At 37.3% G+C, this 20,607-nt stretch overlaps 1 protein-coding gene across 3 annotated transcripts in view; it reads left to right on the top strand.

The window, feature by feature from the left end:
• LOC309642603 (ATPase PAAT-like) overlaps positions 1–20,521 on the top strand; it is a gene marked incomplete at its 5' end in the record, with an annotated part of 29,920 nt that extends 9,399 nt beyond the window's left edge. Inside the window, 2 exons of one of the 3 annotated variants that reach the window (XM_082424337.1) lie at positions 783–1,237; positions 20,446–20,521. In XM_082424337.1, the coding sequence (XP_082280463.1) occupies positions 783–1,237; positions 20,446–20,458 (468 nt within the window). In that variant the 3' untranslated portion in view covers positions 20,459–20,521. Of the gene's footprint in view, positions 1–782; positions 1,238–6,014; positions 7,210–20,445 lie in introns of those variants that run through there. The other 2 variants (XM_082424338.1, XM_082424336.1) reach the window with 2 other exon arrangements.
• Between the last annotated feature and the right edge of the window lie 86 nt (positions 20,522–20,607).

The following is a 20,607-nucleotide window of genomic DNA, read 5'->3' as shown; positions in this document are numbered from 1 at the left end:
GGCAGATGATTTTTTTTTTCCTGTGTATTTTTTTTTTCTTTTAACATCTTTATTGGAGTATAATTGCTTTACAATGGTGTGTTAGTTTCTGCTTCATAACAGTGTGAATCAGCTATACATACACATATATACCCATATCTCCTCCCTCTTTCGTCTCCCTCCCACCCTCCGTATCCCACCCCTCTAGGTGGTCACAAAGCACCGAGCTGTTCTCCCTGTGCCATCTGTTTTACATTTGGTAGTGTATATATGTCCATGCCACTCTCTCACTTCATCCCAGCTTATCCTTCCCCCTCCCCGTGTCCTCAAGTCCATTCTCTACATCTGCATCTTTATTCCTGTCCAAGGCAGATGATTTTTAATTCTATGAAAGTTATCAATTACTGTGACTCAGCTGAGAATACTACATTTTATTACCATATATTAAGGAGGCCTTTGTAGTGGAAACATTAAAATAAGCCCATGCAATTTTACTAAGTATGCTTGTATTTATTTGAATATTTTCCTCAGCAAAACTAGTGAAATGATGAGAAGTCCTGACTCTGGAGTTCGGTGGCCTGGGTTCCAGTCCTGCTTCTGCCACTGACCAGCTGTGTTACCTTGGCCAAGTTAACTTTAGTCTTGGTCTCCTAACTTAATATTGGGATAGTAGCTATAGCCTACTGTGAAAGCTTTGAGGATCAGATGAAAGAAGGCACATTGCCTGACTCTGAGTTACTCCAGAGGTTACCTGTCATTATCATTCATGTTAATAATAACATTTTCTTATTTACCTTGCTTAGAATTGTATTCCCATTGGAGAGCAGCTTCAGTCAGTTTTGGGGAGCGCTGGATACAGGCACATGATGGGACTGCAATCATCATCTGCTTCAGGCGCCTTCGACAAGTCATCCTCCACACCTTTCCCTTCCAGAACTGGATTGACATCTGGAAACATGACTGAAGACTTAAAAGCTTACGTTGATAAAAGTACACAGCCAGCTGGTGGAGGAAATGTGACAAGCCTCCAAGAGTGTAAAATTGTGCCACAAAACCATTCTCTTCTTGAGAATGATCTTAAGAATGCAGTATCTTCCTTCTTACCAAAGAAAGCACGTGACAACTCATATATACCTAACTCTGAGTTGCTGCCTTTTCTGCAGAATCTGTGTAGTCAAGTGAACCATCTCCGTGTGGGACCCAACACCAAGTGGCAGGAAAGCATCACCAAGCCCGGCAAAGGCACTGTTGGTGTTACGTAAGTATTTAAGACAAGTGTGGTTTAGATTAGGGGCAGGAGGGGGGAGGCAGGTGGAGGAAAGCAGGTTTGTTTCAATAACTACTGCCTGAAAATGTTTCCAGAGAGGATTTTAGCAGCTTTTACATTTCACCATTAACACACTGGAGGAAAGAAATACTCAGCAGAGTAAGAGGATTGCTTTGAAAGAAGTGTATAAAACTGGAGGTGCCGAGCGCTTCTCAGGCATCTGATGGAAGGGGTACAGGCAGCAGATAGGGTCAGAGTAGAGAGTTGTCCGCATGGATGGAGAGGAGCTGTGGTGACCATGATATGTACATTTTTTGCCTGATTGTATGAAGTGAGCCATTGCAACAGATTTCCTTCGTAGATCATGTATGATCTAGGCTATTTTCGGAGTCATCCAAACATTTTTCAGCTCTAAATTATTTCTAGTGTACAGGCCCTTATCCCCTGATCTTATAATTCCAATTTTTTCCAGTCCTGCTTTGACTGAGGGGTGGCTAAGTGTTTAGTATGTTCCCCATCCTTTATATAGATGTAATGTGTCCAAATTTTGCACTAGATTGGAATTCAGGACTCTAATCATAGTTCTACCTTAACTGTTGCCTTACTGTTTAAATCTTTTGGCTTAGCCTTTTTTCCCATGTAAAATGAGGGAGTTGTATTGGTTGAAACTTTCTTAATGTCTCCAATAGCATTCAATTTGAGGAGTTGACATTATTGAACAAGTGGTTCTTATTTGGGAAGGATAAGGAAAGATAACAATAGTCTTTAATTGTTTTTTTTGTTTTTTGTTTTGGCCGTGCTGCGTGGCATGCGGGATCTTAGTTCTTAGTTTCCCGACCAGGGATTGAACCCGTGCCCCTGCACTGGAAGCGCGGAGTCTTAACCACTGGACCACCAGGGACGTTCCAGTCTTTAGTTGTTGATAGTCTAATCAATGTTAACTTGTGATATAGCAAAACAAAACAAACAATAAAACCCAAAGGAGAAAAGAAAACCTAAACAGATTTAAAAACTGCTCCTGGGTCCAGCTGAGATGTAATGTCCCCATTTCTCTCAGATCCCCCTTTTTACCAATAAAAATCCCTGGACGTAATACAGCAAACATACAAAGACTATAAAAGGTGGAAAGAAGTCAGACTGCTCAGGGACCATGAGGCTTAGTGTTCCTTAGTTCCTACTTATCTGAGAGTTTCTTTCATCATAGATGGGTATAGAGTTTTGTCAAATATTTTTCCTATGGCCATTCATATGATCCTGAATTTTCTTCTGTAGCCTGTTCATATAGTGAATTACATTAATTTCAAAAACTGAACCCACCTTGTATACCTAGAATAAATCCCACTTGGTTGTGGGCTGTAATTCTTTTTTACACAATGCTGGATCTGATTTGCTAATATTTTGTTGAGTATTCTTGCATCTAATTCATTAGAGATACTGGTCTGTATTTTTCCTGTACTGTCTTTGTCTGGTTTTCATGAGGGTAATACTGGCCTCATAAGATGAGTTCTACATCTTAGAAGAGATTGTGTAAAATTGGTGTTATCTCTTCTTAAGATGTTTGGTAGAAGTCTCTAAGGAAAGCAGCTGGGCCTGGATATTCCTTTCCTGGAAACTGTTAAATTACCAATTCAATTTCTAACATAGTAAAGTTGTCAATTCTCCCCATTGATATGCAGGCTTAATATTATGCGTATTGAAATCCCACCACAATATTTGGCAGACATAAGCAGGATCATTTTAAAAATTATATGAAAAACAAAAGAGGTAGAATAGCTAAAACAACTTTGAAAGAGAAGAATGAAGTGGGAGGAATCACTCTTCCCAGTGTCGAGTCTTATGTAGTTAGAGTATTCAAGATGATGTAGTGATGGCAGAGGGACAGACACATAGGTCAATGGAACATAACAGAGGGCTCAGAAATAGACCCACAAAATTATGCTCAACTGATTTTTGACAAAGGTGCAACAGCAATTCAATAAAGGAAAAATAGTCTTTTTAACACATGGTGATGGAGCAATTGGATATCCGAAGGGCAAAAAGTGAACCATGACCCAAACCTCATACTTTATATAAAAATTAGCTCAAAATGGATCATAGACTTACATGTAAAACATAAAGCTATAAAATTTTTCTAATAATAAATAGGAAACAATCTTTGGGGACCTAAGACAAGACAAGACTTCTTAGATATGACACCAAAAGCAGGGCAATCAAAAATTTGATTTATTAGATGCCATGAAAATGTAAAACTTTTACTCTTCTCTGTTAAGAGGAATAAAGTACAAATTACAAAGTGAGGGAAAATATTTGCAAATACATATCCAACAAATGACTTATATCTAAAATATAGAAAGAACTCTCAAAACTCAACATTAAAAAAATCCAATTAGAACATAGGCAAAAAACATAAAGAGATATTATACCAGAGAGAATGTACAAAAAGCAAATAAGCACATGAATATAAGTGCTGTTGACCTCATGGCTATTAAGGAAACACACATTAAAACCACAAGAAACCACTACACAGTATGGCTAAAATAAAAAGTTTAAAAATGATAACAAAACCAAGTACCAATGAGGATGTGGAGAAACTGGATCTCTCATACACTGCTCGTGGCGATTTAAAGTGGTACAGCCACTCTAAATAAGTTTGGCAGTTTCTAATAGCTAAACATATAGTTACCATGTGACTCAGCAATCATACTCCTGAGCATTTATCCCAGAGAAATGAAAACTTCTTTCCACATAAAAACCAGTACACAATTGTTCATAGAAGCTTTATTTGTAAAAGCCAAAAACTACCAGTATGTCTTAAAATAGATGAGTGGTTAAATTAACCCTGGTATATCCATATCATGGGATGCTATCAGCAATAAAAAGGAATGACCTGTTGATACATGCAACAACTTGGTTGTCTGTCAAAAGCATTATGCTGATTGACAAAAGAGAATCTCAAGAGGTCACATACTATATGATTCTGTTTGTGTAACATTCTCAAAATAATAGAGCTGAAGACTGTATTAGTGATTACCAGGTGTTAAGGATAGAGGAGATTAGGGGAGTGGATGTGACAATAAAAGGGTAGCAGGAGGGAGATCTTTGTAGTTAAGGAATAGTTCTGTCTCTCGATTGTGGTTTTTGCAATCGAGACAGAACTTGATTCTGTCAAGAACATGATGTTTACATGAATGTGTGTACATGTGATAAAATGGCATACACACACACTGTACTAACATCAAATTCCTGGTTGTGATATTATACCATAGTTAGGTAAGATGTAACGATTGGGACCATTGGGGAATTATAGTATCTTTACAACCCCTGTGAATCTATAATTATTTGAAAATAAAGAGAAAAATAAAAAGCTCCTCGTATATTCTAGAGTAGTGGTTCTCAAACTTTTTGGTCTTTACCCTCTTAAAAATAATTGAGCACTCCAAAGAACTTTTATTTATGTAGGCTATTTAAAAATATTTATTAGTTTAGAAATAACAATAAACTCATTACATAGTAACATAAACATTTTTATGAAAAAATACCATATTTTCTTTTTAAAAAGTTTAATGAGAATGGTATAGTTTTATTTATTTATTTATTTATTTGTCTGCATTGGGTCTCTGTTGCTGTGCGCCGACTTTCTCTAGTTGCAGCGAGTGGGGGCTCCTCTTCGTTGCGGTGCGCGGGCTTCTCACTGTGGTGACCTCTTGTTGCAGAGCACGGGCTCTAGGTGCGCGGGCTTCAGTAGTTGCAGCACGCGGGCCCTAAAGCACGCAGGCTTCAGTAGTTGTGGCACACAGGCTTAGTTGCTCCATGGCATGTGGGCTCTCCCCAGACCAGGGATCAAACCCGTGTCCCCTACATTGGTAGGCGGATTCTTAAACACTGCACCACCAGGGAAGTTCGGTATTGTTTTAAATTTATGTAAAACTTTATTAGCTTTGGGTTGTATTCTCATATATGTTGCATTATAGCATGTATAAACATAGATAGCTAGTAAGACCACAGTAGAAATACTGAGAACAAATTGAGTTACCTCTGAGAAAAACATTTATCTGTACCCTAAACCTACTACCTTAAGGAATTCTAGGAAACAGAATATACAACCATACATGCTATTAGTTATCAGAGTAATGACATTATACATGGTATAGCCTCTGGATAATTCATTGTACATTCATTGTACGATTAATGTTCAAATAGTATTTTATTATTATTATAAAAATACTTCTGACCTCATGGAACCCCTGGAAAAAGTCATGGAGACCCTAGGGTTTTGTGGACCACACTCTGAAATTCACTGTCCTTGTCCTTCCACTGCTTTAGTAAGGTTGTTTGGATGAAAAAAGAGAAAACTGTTTAAATTGTAGGGTTGCTTGGGGAAGCACTTGGAAGACAAACATGGAGACCTTAAAAAAAGTCAGCAAGATCGCTTTTGATTTGAGGCTCAAAACCAAAAAGACCCTTTCTATCTAAAGACTTGTTCTTTGAGGGTAGAAATTCTATGATCTTCATTTTTATATTCTCATTTCAATTTATGCTTAAATGTTTAAAGAATTTAAGAAGTAAAAATCCTTTAGGCATTCAGGATTGTGGTTGCCTGTTGCATATGTATTTTAGAACCTGGAAATATGTTGTAAGGTGACAGAGTATAGTTGTGGAGACAAATTTTAGCAATGTGTGTTGGCTGCTTATTGTATTATAGTTTGGTTGTTTTTGTTATAATATTAGGGAAAATTGTTCTATTATTATTTTTTTAATTTATTTTTAGAATGGAAGAGCAATCCATTTATTCCTACTTGGAAAAGATTCTTTCTAAAAATATGGAACTGATGGAAAAGAAACTTACGGACTACATTGATCAGCGAATATATAAACTCCAGGAGCACATAGATAATAAGATTGCTTTGTTAGTGGACTTGCTGCAAAGTCCTAACTCCCCACCCTCTGGCATGCCTTTAAGACATTTTGACTCTGGAGAAAGACTTTCAAATGGAGAAAGATAGCACTGAACATGTTCAAAGTACTACAGATATTTATTACATATTTATTACAAAGCCAAACCCCCCAAAAAAGTTTATGAAAAGCAGGTATTTAATGTCCTTTGAAATATTACCACTTACTTAAAGTGACCTCAGTGTTCATTTTTACTGCACTCGTGAATCCAGTACTGTACACTGAGTTAACATAATAGGATCATAAGTTATTTTTGTTTGCAATATTTTTCACTCTCAGTGAAATTTAGGTATACTTCTGGATTAACTGTTTAAGATTTTAAGGATTTCTAAAGCAGTTCATTAGTTCGTATTGTATATGTGTTTCATAGAAGTACATTTTTTATTTATACAAAGACTATATAGTCTTCGGCATCTGAAAAATAATGCTTAGAGTATTTGATAATTTTTCTTTTTCTAATCAATTGTTTTTGGAAAATTGGATACTTAAGACCTTTAATTCAAATCACTAGTTTATATTTTGTATTGTTTATCTCAGATAATGAACAAGGTGCAGTGTTTGGCATGTGTAAAATTAGTTTACACTGAGGTTAATATTATTTGTTTCAGTACAGTGTAGCAGTAGATAGGGAAGTAAAAATCACAACTAGCCTACTCCTTGTTAGGAATATTATTTTAGATTTAATGTTTGATGTAAAGTGAGAGAAGTCATCTTGTTTTATCTCAGTCAACCCAGAAAACATACGGAACTATTTCCCTTTCTGAGCTGATACAGATTCCTCTTTCCAGAACCTTCTTCTATATGTTTAAAGTGTGAAATTCTGAGGTTCTGCTTTGAAGAGTTAGACGTATGAATCAAGGAGGTTGCAATTCTCTCAGGCAGACTTAATTTTTGGAAATTATAACTATTGTATATGTGTTGAAGGGTGATGTATTTGCATTTAAAAAATAAATGTATCCACTCTGGAAACTACTTGTCTAAGTAAATACAAATTTTTAATTTTCATCTAATCTTTGCTTAAAATTCTGTATTTTTATGAAAAGGGGTGTTTCACAATTGATATTTTGGTCAGTTCTTTAAAATGAAGGCTAATTTATATACTCTTTGTTCATTTGTATCATACTACAAAGGTGACACAGTATATAGAACATACCCTCACTACAGCCACTTGAAAATTTGCGTATTTTTCTAGTCTTTTCTAATTTATGGGACATTCACAACATACATAGCTGTAAGATAGTATTTCCTTTGTTGTTCAGGAGAAATCTGTCTCACTGCAAGCTGAACCCTTTAGTTAAGTTTTACAGCTTCTGGTAGTTATAGTCTGTTGATTTACAAAATGCCTCCTTCCAGATACATAATTCATCTTACAAGTCTCATCTTGATTACATCTGAAACAGAAATATGGTCATGTCAAAAAGATGTATAAAGGTACAATATTGAAAAGAGATGATACAAAATATTCTTCAATTGAATTTTCCAGTTTGTAGAAGCCAAAATCTCTCTAAAGAGACAGAGTCTTCAGTTCAGACTAATGTAAGCTAAGACTTTGGATTTGCTCTTATTGCAAGATAGCAAAATTCCCTTAGGCCTAAATTTCTGAGTCCACATGAATTAATTTAAAAAATGATACCTATATTAGAATTTGAATACTTTTCATCACCTGCTTGCCATTATTAATGTGCAGTATGGTGGTCCAGTTAAAATCCATTAGCTTAAACAGTCAGCTCTACCCACCACCAGTCCCTCCCATGAGGAAACTTGCACAAGCCTCTTAGATAGCCTCATCCACCAGAGGGCAGAGAGCAGAAGCAAGAAGAACTACAGTCCTGCAGCCTGTGGAACAAAAACCACTTTCACAGAAAGATAGACAAGATGAAAAGGCAGAGGGCGATGTACCAGATGAAGGAACAAGATAAAACCCCAGAAAAACAACTAAATGAAGTGGAGATAGGCAATCTTCCAGAAAAAGATTTCAGAATAATGATAGTGAAGATGATCCAGGACCTCAGAAAAAGAATGGAGGCAAAGATCCAGAAGATGCAAGAAATGTTTAACAAAAACCTAGAAGAATTAAAGAACAAACAAACAGAGATGAACAATATAATAACTGAAATGAAAACTACACTAGAATGAATCAATAGCAGAATAACTGAGGCAGAAGAATGGATAAGTGACCTGGAAGACAGAATGGTGGAATTCACTGACATGATACTACACATAGAGAATCCTAAAGATGCCACCAGAAAACTACTAGAGCTAATCAGTGAATTTGGTTAAGTTGCAGGATACAAAATTAATGCACAGAAATCTCTTGCATTCCTATACACTAATGATGAAAAATCTGAAAGAGAAATTAAGGAAACACTCCCATTTACCATTGCAACAAAAAGAACAAAATACCTAGGAATAAACCTACATAGGGAGACAAAAGACCTGTATGCAGAAAACTATAAGACACTGATGAAAGAAATTAAAGATGATACCAACAGATGGAGAGGTATACCATATTCTTGGAATGGAAGAATCAATATTGTGAAAATGACTATACTACCAAAGCAATCTACAGATTCAGTGCAATCCCTATCAAATTACCAATGTTATTATGGAACTAGAACAAAAAATCTTAAAATTTGTATGGAGACACAAGAGACCCCGAATAGCTAAAGCAGTCTTGAGGGAAAAAAAACGGAGCTGGAGGAATCAGACTCCCTGACTTCAGACTATACTACAAAGCTACAGTAATCAAGACAATATGGTACTGGCACAAAAACAGAAACATAGATCAATGGAACAAGATAGAAAGCCCAGAGATAAACCCATGCACCTGTGGTCAACTAATCTATGACAAAGGAGGCAAAGATATACAATGGAGAAAAGACAGTCTCTTCAATAAGTGGTGCTGGGAAAACTGGACAGCTACATGTAAAAGAATGAAATTAGAATACTCCCTAACACCATACACAAAAATAAACTCAAAATGGATTCGAGACCTAAATGTAAGACTGGACACCATAAAACTCTTAGAGGAAAACAGGAAGAACACTCTTTGACATAAATCACAGCAAGATCTTTTTTGATCCACCTCCTAGAGTAATGGAAATAAAAACAAAAATAAACAAATGGGACCTAATGAAACTTCAAAGCTTTTGCACAGCAAAAGAAACGATAAACAAGATGAAAAGACAACCCTCTGAATGGGAGAAAATATTTGCAAACAAATCAACAGACAAAGGATTAAGCTCCAAAATATATAAACAGCTCACGCAGCTCAATATTAAAAAACCAAACAACCCAATCCAGAAATGGGCAGAAGACCTAAATAGACATTTCTCCAAAGAAGACATACAGATGGCCAAGAAGCACATGAAAAGCTGCTCAACATCACTAATTATTAGAGAAATGCAAATCAAAACTACAATGAGGTATCACCTCACACCAGTTAGAATGGGCATCATCAGAAAATCTACAAACAACAAATGCTGGAGAGGGTGTGGAGAAAAGGGAACCCTCTTGCACCTTTGGTGGGAATGTAAATTGATACAGACACTATGGAGAACTGTATGGAGGTTCCTTAAAAAACTAAAAATAGAATTACCATATGACCCAGCAATCCCACTACTGGGCATATACCCAGAGAAAACCATAATTCAAAAAGACATATGCACCCCATGTTCATTGCAGCACTATTTACAATAGCCAGGTCATGGAAGCAACCTAAATGCCCATCGACAGATGAATGGATAAAGAAGTTGTGGTACGTATTTACAATGGAATATTACTCAGCCATAAAAAGGAACGAAATTGGGTCATTTGTTGAGACGTGGATGGATCTAGAGACTATTATACAGATTGAAGTAAGTCAGAAAGAGAAAAACAAATATCATATATTAACGCATATATGTGGAACCTAAAAATATGGTACAGATGAACCGGTTTGCAGGGCAGAAGTTGAGACACAGATGTAGAGAACAAACGTATGGACACCAAGGGGGGAAAGCGGCGGGGGGGTAGGGGTGGGGGTGGGATGAATTGAGAGATTGGGATTGACATGTATACACTAATATGTATAAAATTGATGACTAATAAGGACCTGCTGTATAAAAATAAAATAAAATAAAATAAAATTCAAAAATTCAAAAAGAAAAATTCTTTAAACTCATATTATTTGACTTTTTTTTCTAGGATCCATTCCTAATTACATAGAGTGAATGGCCAGATTTGAATGCTCCCCTTGCACTCTAGCGAGATATATTTTAAAAAAAAGAAAAAAAAAATCCATTAGCTTTAGAAAACAATGAAACCACTTTAGAAGAAATATTCCACCTCTTTTTTTTTTAGAATGCCACATATATTTTGTAGATTGATGACATTCTGTTTATTACCAAAATATAGCACAAATGAATTAATTGTCCTGGTTTCTGTTGAAAACAATGAAAATGTTTGTTTAAAAAAGGAAACCACCAGAAAACACAAATAGGGCCTTCTTTATAAAAATTAAAATACACTTTAAAATTCTAGTAATTATGACTGTAGTTATAGAAATGTTTTATCGTAATTTGTACACATGTTTTGTAAAATAATAAAAGTAAATTTTATAACATTCTATGATTATAATACTAAAAATAATTCAGATGAACATTAATTTCTCTTTCATCTTGTTAATCTTTCCAAGTTCTGAAGATCTAAATTACATTATTTCTGCCTATCTATCACCTATGTATGTGTCTTTGTGTGTGTGTGTGTTGAAAAAGACCTGATGACAGGACTTCTCTGGTAGCTCAGGGGGTAAGAATCCACCTGCCAATGCAGGGGACACGGGTTCCAGCTCTGGTCTGGGAAGATCCCGTATGCCGCCGAGCAACTGTGCCCATACTCTGGAGCCCGCGAGCCACAACTACTGAGCCCACACGCCTAGAGCCCGTGCTCTGCAGCAAGAGAAGCCACCACAATGAGCAGCCCATACACCGCAATGAAGAGTAGCCCCCTCTCACCGCAACTAGAAAAAGCCCACATGCTGCAACAAAGACCCAATGCAGCCAAAAAATAAATAAATAAATTTATTTAAAGAAAAAAAATAAAGCTATAGTAATCAAAGCAATGGGGTACTATTATAGAGACAGACGCAGAAATCAATGGAATTGAATAGAGAGCCCAGAAAAACATTCAAGTATATGATCAAATGAATTTTGACAAGGATGCCAAGACTATTCAATGGGAAAAGGACAATCTTTTCAAAAAATAGTTCTGGGAAAACTAGATATCCACATGCAAAAGAATGAAGTTGGACTGTTATCTAACATGACATTTTTTAAAAAATAGATCAAAGGCCTAAATGTAAACCTAAAACAGTAAAACTCTCAGAAAAAAACATGGGACAAAAACTTCACGACATTGGATTTGGCAGCGGTTTCTTTGATATGACACGAAACCCATGGGTAACACAAGAAAAAATAGACAAATTTGACTTCATGAAAATTTTTAAATTTTGTGCGTCAAAAGACACTATCCACAGTGAAAAGGCAACTCACACAATGGGAGATAATATTTTCAAATGATACATGTGATAAAGGATTAATATTCAGAATATATGGAGAACACCTAACGGTACAAAACAAACAACCCAATTCAAAAATGGGCAAAGGACTTGAGTAGATGTTTCTCCAAAGAAGATATACAAATGACCAATAAGCACATGAAAAGATGCTCTATGTCATTAATCATTAGAGAAATGCAAATCAAGACTACAATGAGATACCACCTCACACTGATTAGGATGGCTACTATTGAAAAAACAGAAAATGGTGAGGATGTGGAGAAATTGGAACCCTCGTGCACTTTTGGTACACAGTAAAATGGTAAAATGGTATAGTCACTGTGAAAAAAAGTATGGAGGTTTCCCTCAAAATTAAAAAGAGATTTTACCATATGATCTAGCAATTCCACTTCTGGGTATATACCCAAAAGAATTGAAAGCAGTGTCTCAGAGAGATATTGTGCACCCAATGTTCATGTCAGCATTGTTCACAATTGCCAAAAGGTGAAAGCAACCCAAGTGTCCACCCATGGATGAATGGATAAGCAAAATGTGGTATATACAGAGAATGAAAGATTACTCAGCCTTGAAAAGAAAGGAAATTCTATCACATGCTACAACATGGATGAACCTTGAGAACATTATGCTAAGAAAAAGAAGCCAGCCACACCTTATAAGTACTTAGAGTTAAAATCCCAGAGACAGAAAGTAGAATGGTAGTTGCCAGGGGTTTGGGGGAGTGTGATGGGAGTCACCGTTTAATGGGTATACAGTTTCAGTTTCACAAGGTCAAAGTTACGGAGATAGATGAGGGTAATGTTTGCACAATATTATGAGTGTATTTAATACGACTGAATTGTACACTTAAAAATGGTTAAGATGGTTATGTTTATTTTAACAGAATAAAAAAAAATTGAGGGGGAGGGGAAAAAACCCTGTGTCCTTCTGTATCTCCTGAAGTTTTAATTTTAAACAAGAACTATGGGTTCCAGAAGAGAAGTAGTAGAAGACAAAGGCAATTCTTTGACTTCTTCAGAGTCAGAATTCTTGAAATACGGTGAAACAAAATGATTCAAACAGAATGCAGTCATTTTTACTGCAGATTTTCACTAACTAGAGACCCCTTTGTAGAGTTTCTATCAAAAACGTAATGTTTTCACTTTCACACTTTCCATCTGGATCAAGCTTGTGAACGGAACACGTCTGTGGTTGGAGAAGAGGCACCATCAAAAGGATCAACTGCTCACATTGGCATCACAGTTTACAAAGTGGTGACACCTCTGTTCTCACTGAAACCTCTCAGACACTAATAGCCACCACCGCCATTGTCACACCACACATTATTCATTATCTTTTCACTTTCGAGAAGAAGCAACAGGCTCAGGGAGCTGAACTGCTTTGCCAGCCATTCTATCAAGTAAGTGGGGAAGATGGGCCTGGAATCCAGGACTCCTTTCCTTCCCCTTACTTCCATTCTCTGTTCCCCGTGCCCATGTGGGTTTTGGTATAGAACCTTCTTACTTGGAGCTGATCCCCTTTGACATTTGAAATCCAAGGCTGTTGAAAGGAGAAGTGACTTCTCTTCCATGGCCACCTCTCTCAAGGTAAAGCAGGTACACCATCTTTCTAGTTGTCCCTTCCTTTCCTCACATCACTACTTCCTCCTTCTTAAGGACAGTCCTATGCCCTGCATTGGATAGCAGCCCAGGATTTAAGTTTTTTACCATTTTGACATTTTCTCTCCAAATGTTCTTTTTTTTTTTTTTTTCTTTTTAGAAATTCACGTTCTTTTATTTATTTATTTATTTATTTATTTATTTATTTATTATTTATGACTGTGTTGAGTCTTCGTTTCTGTGCGAGGGCTTTCTCCAGTTGCGGCAAGTGGGGACCACTCTTCATCGCGGTGCGCAGGCCTCTCACCATTGCGGCCTCTCTTGTTGCGGAGCACAGGCTCCAGACGCGCAGGCTCAGCAATTGTGGCTCACGGGCCCAGTTGCTCCGTGGCATGTGGGATCTTCCCAGACCAGGGCTCGAACCCGTGTCCCCTGCATTGGCAGGCAGATTCTCAACCACTGCGCCACCAGGGAAGCCCTCTCCAAATGTTCTTGGAGAACATTTTTCCAAGATGACTTAGAGGAAAAAACACAAGGATAGGTAAATCTGAATTCTTCCATCTTGGTCACTTAACTGCTGTATAACTTTGGGTGAGTGATTTAATATTTTATAACCTCAGTTTTCCCTTCTGTAAAATGGGTCTATCACAGTTTCCATCTTGTGTGAGGTTTATAATATTCTGAACATGAAGCAGCTAGCACAGGCCAGGCACACAGGAGGTGTCCAATAAATGTTACTTGTTTATCTTCCTCTCCCCTCACTCTTTCCATGCTTTATTCTTTCTCTTTCCACATCAGGAATAATGTATATGATTCTTAATACCCTAGAATTCTAGGAAATTTGAAAGTCCCCCTTCTTTTATTTCTTTGAGAGATAAAGAGAAGTGAATTCAATATCAGTGCTGTAGAGCCATGATTCTCAATGTGTGGTTCTTCGACCAGCAGCATCAGTATCACCTGGGAAGTTGTTAACCTATGCAAATTCTCAGGCCCCACCCACCTTATTTGAATCAGTGAATTGAGGGGTAGGGCACAGCAGTTGTACTTTTAAACTCTCCAGGTGCTTCTGATATCCTCTCCCACTTCCATTAGTATGTGACTTTGGTGGTGTTAAGTGACTTCTCTGGACTTTCTTATTCATTGACTGGGGATTAGATTGCATCTACCCCCAAGGGCTGTTGAGAGGATTAACTGGGGCAGTTCTCATGAGGCCCTGAGATAGTCTTGCAGTTCAGTGCCCTGTTCTCAGCTTGGCCTCACACTGAGATCACCTGGGCGGTTACAAAACAACAACAACAAAAACACCTGTGAGTGTATATTTATTTCAAAATAAAAAGTTGAAAATAATCCACTGATGCTTGGGTCCCACCCCCAGAGGTTGTGATCTAATTCTATTGTGTTTAGCCTGCAGATCTGGGTTTGGGGAAGCTCCCTGGCTGATTATAATGTGTAGCAAAGTCCCGAACTAGAAGTTTAGTGTCTTAGGGCCTAGAATCTGGAACTAGACTAGTTGGGTACTAACCCCAGTCATTCCATTTACAAACTGTATGATCTGAGACAAGTTCTCAATGTCCCCGTGAGCCCAAGCTGGGGGTACAGCCATCAGTCAGTGACTATCAGCCGTGACTATCATCATCATCTAGAAGCAGCTAACTTTCTAACAGTTTTCAATATGGCCAGAGACTTCAACCACCCTTGTTAGGAGACCAAAGTCTCTACTTGCTGAAAGTGGGCAAAGATGATTCTGATGCTTTGCTTTCTGGCCTTTTAGTGTTCAGGTGCAATCCTCACTGGGGCCGAGTTTCAGGATCAGGGCTTTGTGGGCCTGCCCTACCCACGTGAGAGCCCCACTCAGCCATGTTGTTAAAAGTGAACTGTATTTCTCTCATCACGGTTAGCTACCAGGACTTTACGTCCCAGTGTGAAGCTCTGGGGAGAAAAACATGTATGACTTCTCTACATAGCGTTCATAAAAAGTAAAAATCTCTTAGGACCTGAAGAACGATGGTTTTAAAAAGAAACTTTAATTGAATGTGAACAAACACATACTTTACAATGGAATCTAATGGTTAGTAACTCCACTTGTAGAGGAACAAAACTTATTATTCTTCTCTGTGGCTGATGAGTGATATCCTTATAAAAATAGTATTTTATAGGTTTTTAATAAAGACAACACTTTTACTAGTATTATTTTATTCATTGAGGTATGATTGACAAATAAGAATTGTATATATGTAAGGTATACAACATGATGTTTTAATACACATATACATCATGAAATGATTACCAAAATCAAGCTGATTAACATCTACCATTCACACAGCTACCATTTGTGTGTGTGTGTGTGTGTGTGTGTGTAGCAAGAACACTTGATATCTACTCACTTAGCAAAATTCAAGTACATACTATGCACTATTAACTGTAATCACCATGCTGTATATTAGGTTTCCAGAATTTATTCATCTTGTAACTGAAAGTTTGTACCCTTTTACTAATATCTCCCTATTTCCCCCACACCTACCCCTAATAACCACCATTCTACTCTCTGTTGCAGTGAATTTGACTTTTTTATATTCCACATAAGTGAGATCATTCCGTATTTGTCATTCTGTGTCTGGCTTATTTCATTTAGCATAATGTTATCCTAGTTTATTCATGTCACAAATAGCCTATTTAAGGCTGGATAATATTCCATTTTATATATATAAATATATCTCACATTGTTTTATTCATTCATCTGTTGACAGACACATACGTTGTTTCCATATCTTGACTACTCTGAATAATGCTGCAATGAACATGAGAGTACAGATGTCTCTTTAAGGTTTTATTTCCTTTGGATGTATACCCAAAAGTGGGATTATTGTATCATATGGTAGTTCTATTTTTAATTTTTTGAGGAACATCTATACAGTTTTCCCTAATGGTCGTACCAATTTACATTCCCACCAACATTGTACAAGGGTCCCCTGTCCTCCACATCTTGGCCAACACTTGTTATCTTTTGACTTTTTTTTTAATAAGATTCTTTTTTTTTTTTGACTTTTTGATAATAGCCATCCTGACAGGTGTGAGGTGACATCTCACTGTGGTTTTGATTTGCATTTCTCTAATGATTAGTAATGTTGAGCACCTTTTCATATAACTGTTGGCCATTTGTATATAGTATTTAGGAAAATGTCTATTCAGGCCCTTGCCCATTTTTTGATTGGGTTGTTTGTTTTTGTGCTATTGAGTTGTATGAGTTCCTTGTATATTTTGAATATTAATCCCTTATTGGGTGTGTAGTTTGCAAATATTTTTCTCCCATTTAATAGGTTGCCTTTTCATTTTGACTTGTTTTATGTGAATAATTTTTTTTAGTTTTATGTAGTCCTACTTGTTTGCTTTTTTTGCTATTGCTTTAGGTGTCAAATCCAAAAAAAATGTCAAGACAAATGCCAAGGAGCTTACCCCCTGTGTTTTCTTGTAGGCCTTTATAGTTTCAGGTCTTATGTTCAACTCTTTACTACATTTTGAGTTGATTTCTGTATATGGTGTAAGATAGGGCTCCAGTTTCATTTTTTTGAAAGTGGATATCCAGTTTTCCCAAAACCATTTATTGAAGAGATTATACATTCCACATTGTTTATTCTTGGCTCTTTTGTCAAAAATTAATTAAATATGTATATGTTTATTTCTGGGCTATCTATTAGTTTCATTGGTTTTTATGCTAATACTTTACTGTTTTGATTACAACAGCTTTGTAATATAGTTTGAACTCAGGAAGCATGATGCCTCCAGCTTTGTTCCTCTCTAGATTGCCTTGACTATTTGGGGTCTTTCGGGGTTCCACATGGATTTTAGAATTCTTTTTTCTATTTTTGTGAAAAATGCCGTTAGAATTTTAATAGGGATTGAATTGAATCTGTATATTGCTTGGAGATAGTATAGACATTTTAACATAATTAATTCTTCGAGTCCATAAACATGGGAATATCTTTCCATTTATTTGTGTCTTCTTCAGTTTCTTTCATTAGTGTTTTATAGGTTTCAGTGTACAGATTTTTCATCTCATTGGTTAAATTTATTCCTAAATATTTTATTCTTTTCGATGCTATTGTAAATGGGTTTTCTTAATTTCTGTGGTAGTTTGTGTATAAGGAATGCAAATGATTTTGTATGTTGATTTTGTATCCTGCAACTTTACTGAATTTATTAGTTCTAACAGTTTTTTGTGGAGTCTTGAGAGATTTCTATATATTACATCCTATAATCTGCAAACAGAGACAAGTTTATTTCTTCCTTTCTGATTTGGATGCCTTTTATTTCCTTTTCTTGCCTAATTGCTCTAGCTAAGACTTCCAGTACTATGTTGAATAAAAGTGGCAAGAGTGGGCATACTTGTGTTGTTCCTGATCTTAGAGGAAAAACCTTCAGCTTTTCATATTGAGTATGATGTTAGCTGTGGGCTTGTCATATATAGCCTTTATTAGGTTGAGATATGTTCCTTCTATACCCAATTTGTTGAGAGCTTTTGTCATGAAAGGATGTTGTATTTTGTCAAATGTTTTTTCTGCATTTATTGAGATAACCATATGATTTTTATCCTTCATTCTGTTAATGTGTTGTCTCACATAGATTGATTTACGTATGCTGAACCATCCTTGCATCTGAAGGATAAATTCCACTTGAACATGGTGCGTGATCCTTTTTATGTACTGTTGAATTCAGTTTGCTAGTATTTTTTATTGAGGATTTTTGCATCTATGTTCATCTGGGATATTGGCCTGTTACTTTTTCTTCTTGTGTTGTCTACCTCTGGGATCAGGGTAATGCTAGCCTTGTAAAATGAGTTTGGAAGCGTTCTTTCCTTTTCTGTTTTCTGGAAGAGTTTGAGAAGGATTGGTATTAATTCTTTAAAGATTAAACTTTTAGAAGTCATACCTGGTAAAATTCCTTGTGCTTTTTATATTTTTATAAATATTGTTATATCACCTTGAATAAAGCTGGTACTAAATTAATCTTTCACTAAGTATATATAAGGGTAAATTTTTCCACACTGAGGGCAGCAGAATGTTTAAAAATTTTTTAAGTCTCTGGCAGGTGCCTCTTGAATGGCCCTGTTTTGTTTGAAAAACCTGGTTCAATTTTCTTACCTTCAGACTTGGTCAAATCCAACTCCGCCAAACATGATTCAGTTAAAAGGGCCAAAGGGAAGACCCTTCTCACAGCCTCCATCTTTGTGAGGAGGCAGCCTTGAGGGTGAGCAGACTTTTATACTTTTCTGCATTTCATAACTATCTAGTTTCATAAGCCTCCTGGTCACCTCTAGGGAAATGTGTCAGTTTGACTATGCAAAGGGTAGATTTATGTGAGAATATAGCTGCTGTGTGACTGGTTTATTATCAGCGATCCCAAACAGTGAGTGTCTGCTCTCTCCAATTTTTTTCCTGGAAGGTTTGCAGGAGGTGCCCAGCTAAAGCTCTTCACAGGGGATCTCCAACACCTGGCACACAGTAGGCACAACTAATTCCTCGTGGCACTGACTTGGGACTGTGCCTTTGCCTTACTGTTTGTTCAGATCATGAAGGGAGTAGCACCATTGACCTCTTAAGCCTTCACTGCTCTTCTGCAAAATTAAAGCCTTTGGAGTCTAAGGGATTAGCCATGTGAGGCAGGTAGTGTGGCACCTGGGCAAACTCTGGGTCCAGCTGGGTTCCTCTGAGCCTGCCAGGGTGCTGACCCTGAGGGCGAGGGGGTGGGGAGGTGGCACAGGATCAGGAGGAAAAAGAAAGTGCAGATCCAGGTTCAGTTTGGAGGAATTTCAAACTACTATGTCCAGAGAGCCTGAAGAAGGCACATTAAAGTCCCTCAGGCACTACATTTTGCAGATGATAGAAAGGAATCCTGGTGTCCAAGGTGAGACTAAAAAGAGCACGTGTGTGTATGGTGTTGCCTTCTTCTTTTTCTTTCTTTCATTCATTCAAAAAATATCCATTAGTTACTGTTTTATGGCCTGGGAATACAGAATTGAATATGAGAGACACAGTCCTGCCTTCATGTCTGATATGGAACTTCCTGGTGGCAAGAGAAAATTGGAAGGCATATGAACACCTAAGATGAACCTGGGAATAGATGCCAGGAGAGGAGCAGAGAAAGTGTCCTGGAACTCAAGATGGACAGGTCATTTCAAAGTGGAGGGTTTCAGAGCAGCCTCCAGGGAAGATGCAATTCTAAATTTGCTTCTTAAAACTTGTCCTGGGGCTGGGAGCACTCACCCTCTAGGAAGTTTGTCCCCATCAGCCCTTCTGGCAAATTTCAGCATCACTGAAATGCTGACTATTCCATCAGCCAAGCCCTGTGCTGAGAGGACTGAAGCTCAGCAGAGAGGGGGCCTTCGGAAGATGCAGAGTTCTATTTCATCCCAGAGGGAGTAGCTGTTTCCTTCATTTCCAAGTTATCTTTTTTACCCCTTTTAGTAGATAATCACCTGTCACTAGTTAACTCTAAGTAAATATGTGATGCTTGTAAAGCAAGCATTCTGTTATCACAGGAAGTACAAATTGTGGTTACAGATGGGGAGTCTGTGCTTAGAAAGGGGTGCTAGAGGCTCAGTGGAAGGCGCCAGAACAGTTAAGGGTGCATCTTGCTGCCCATTTCTGTGCTATCACACAGAATGTGTGTTAGTCAGGCTAACATTTATGGAACACATTCTCAGGCACTGTTCTAAGTGTTACATGCTTTCACTCATTTATGAGAAGTAATAACTCACTAATGGAGAAAAATAATGACTCTGATGATAAGGGTTATATTAAATGTTAATGCATTACCGCAAAGATGTGAATTAACATAATCAAAATGTGTTTTATATGAATATTTAGAAGATAAACGGTCAGAAATCACTTCATGATTGAGGTGAAGATAGCTCATTACATGCAATGTCTATTACTACGTTGATGTTTACCGGGCACATTCACAACCGGAATAAAAACTACATTTATGAGCTTCCCTTGCAGCTAGGTGAGACTATGTGATTCAGTTCTATCTAGCACAAGGGATTTAAAGAGAAATGGAACGCACAGCTTTTTTCAACCTCCTTCCTCTTTGTCTAGAATTTGGACATGAAGGTTAGAAAGCCAGCAGTCATCTTGGACCATGATATGACTTTGGGGAAAAAAAAAAAAACAACACGCCACAGTAGAGCACCATGGCCCCTGACATGGGAAAGGCAACCAGCCTGACTGTCTGCTGCTGGGCATCTTGAAGAGGAGAAA

Source organism: Balaenoptera physalus (genome assembly GCF_965194825.1).
Source record: "Balaenoptera physalus genome assembly, chromosome: 14".
NCBI lineage: Eukaryota > Metazoa > Chordata > Mammalia > Artiodactyla > Balaenopteridae > Balaenoptera > Balaenoptera physalus.
This window is presented reverse-complemented; position numbering and strand designations above follow the sequence as displayed.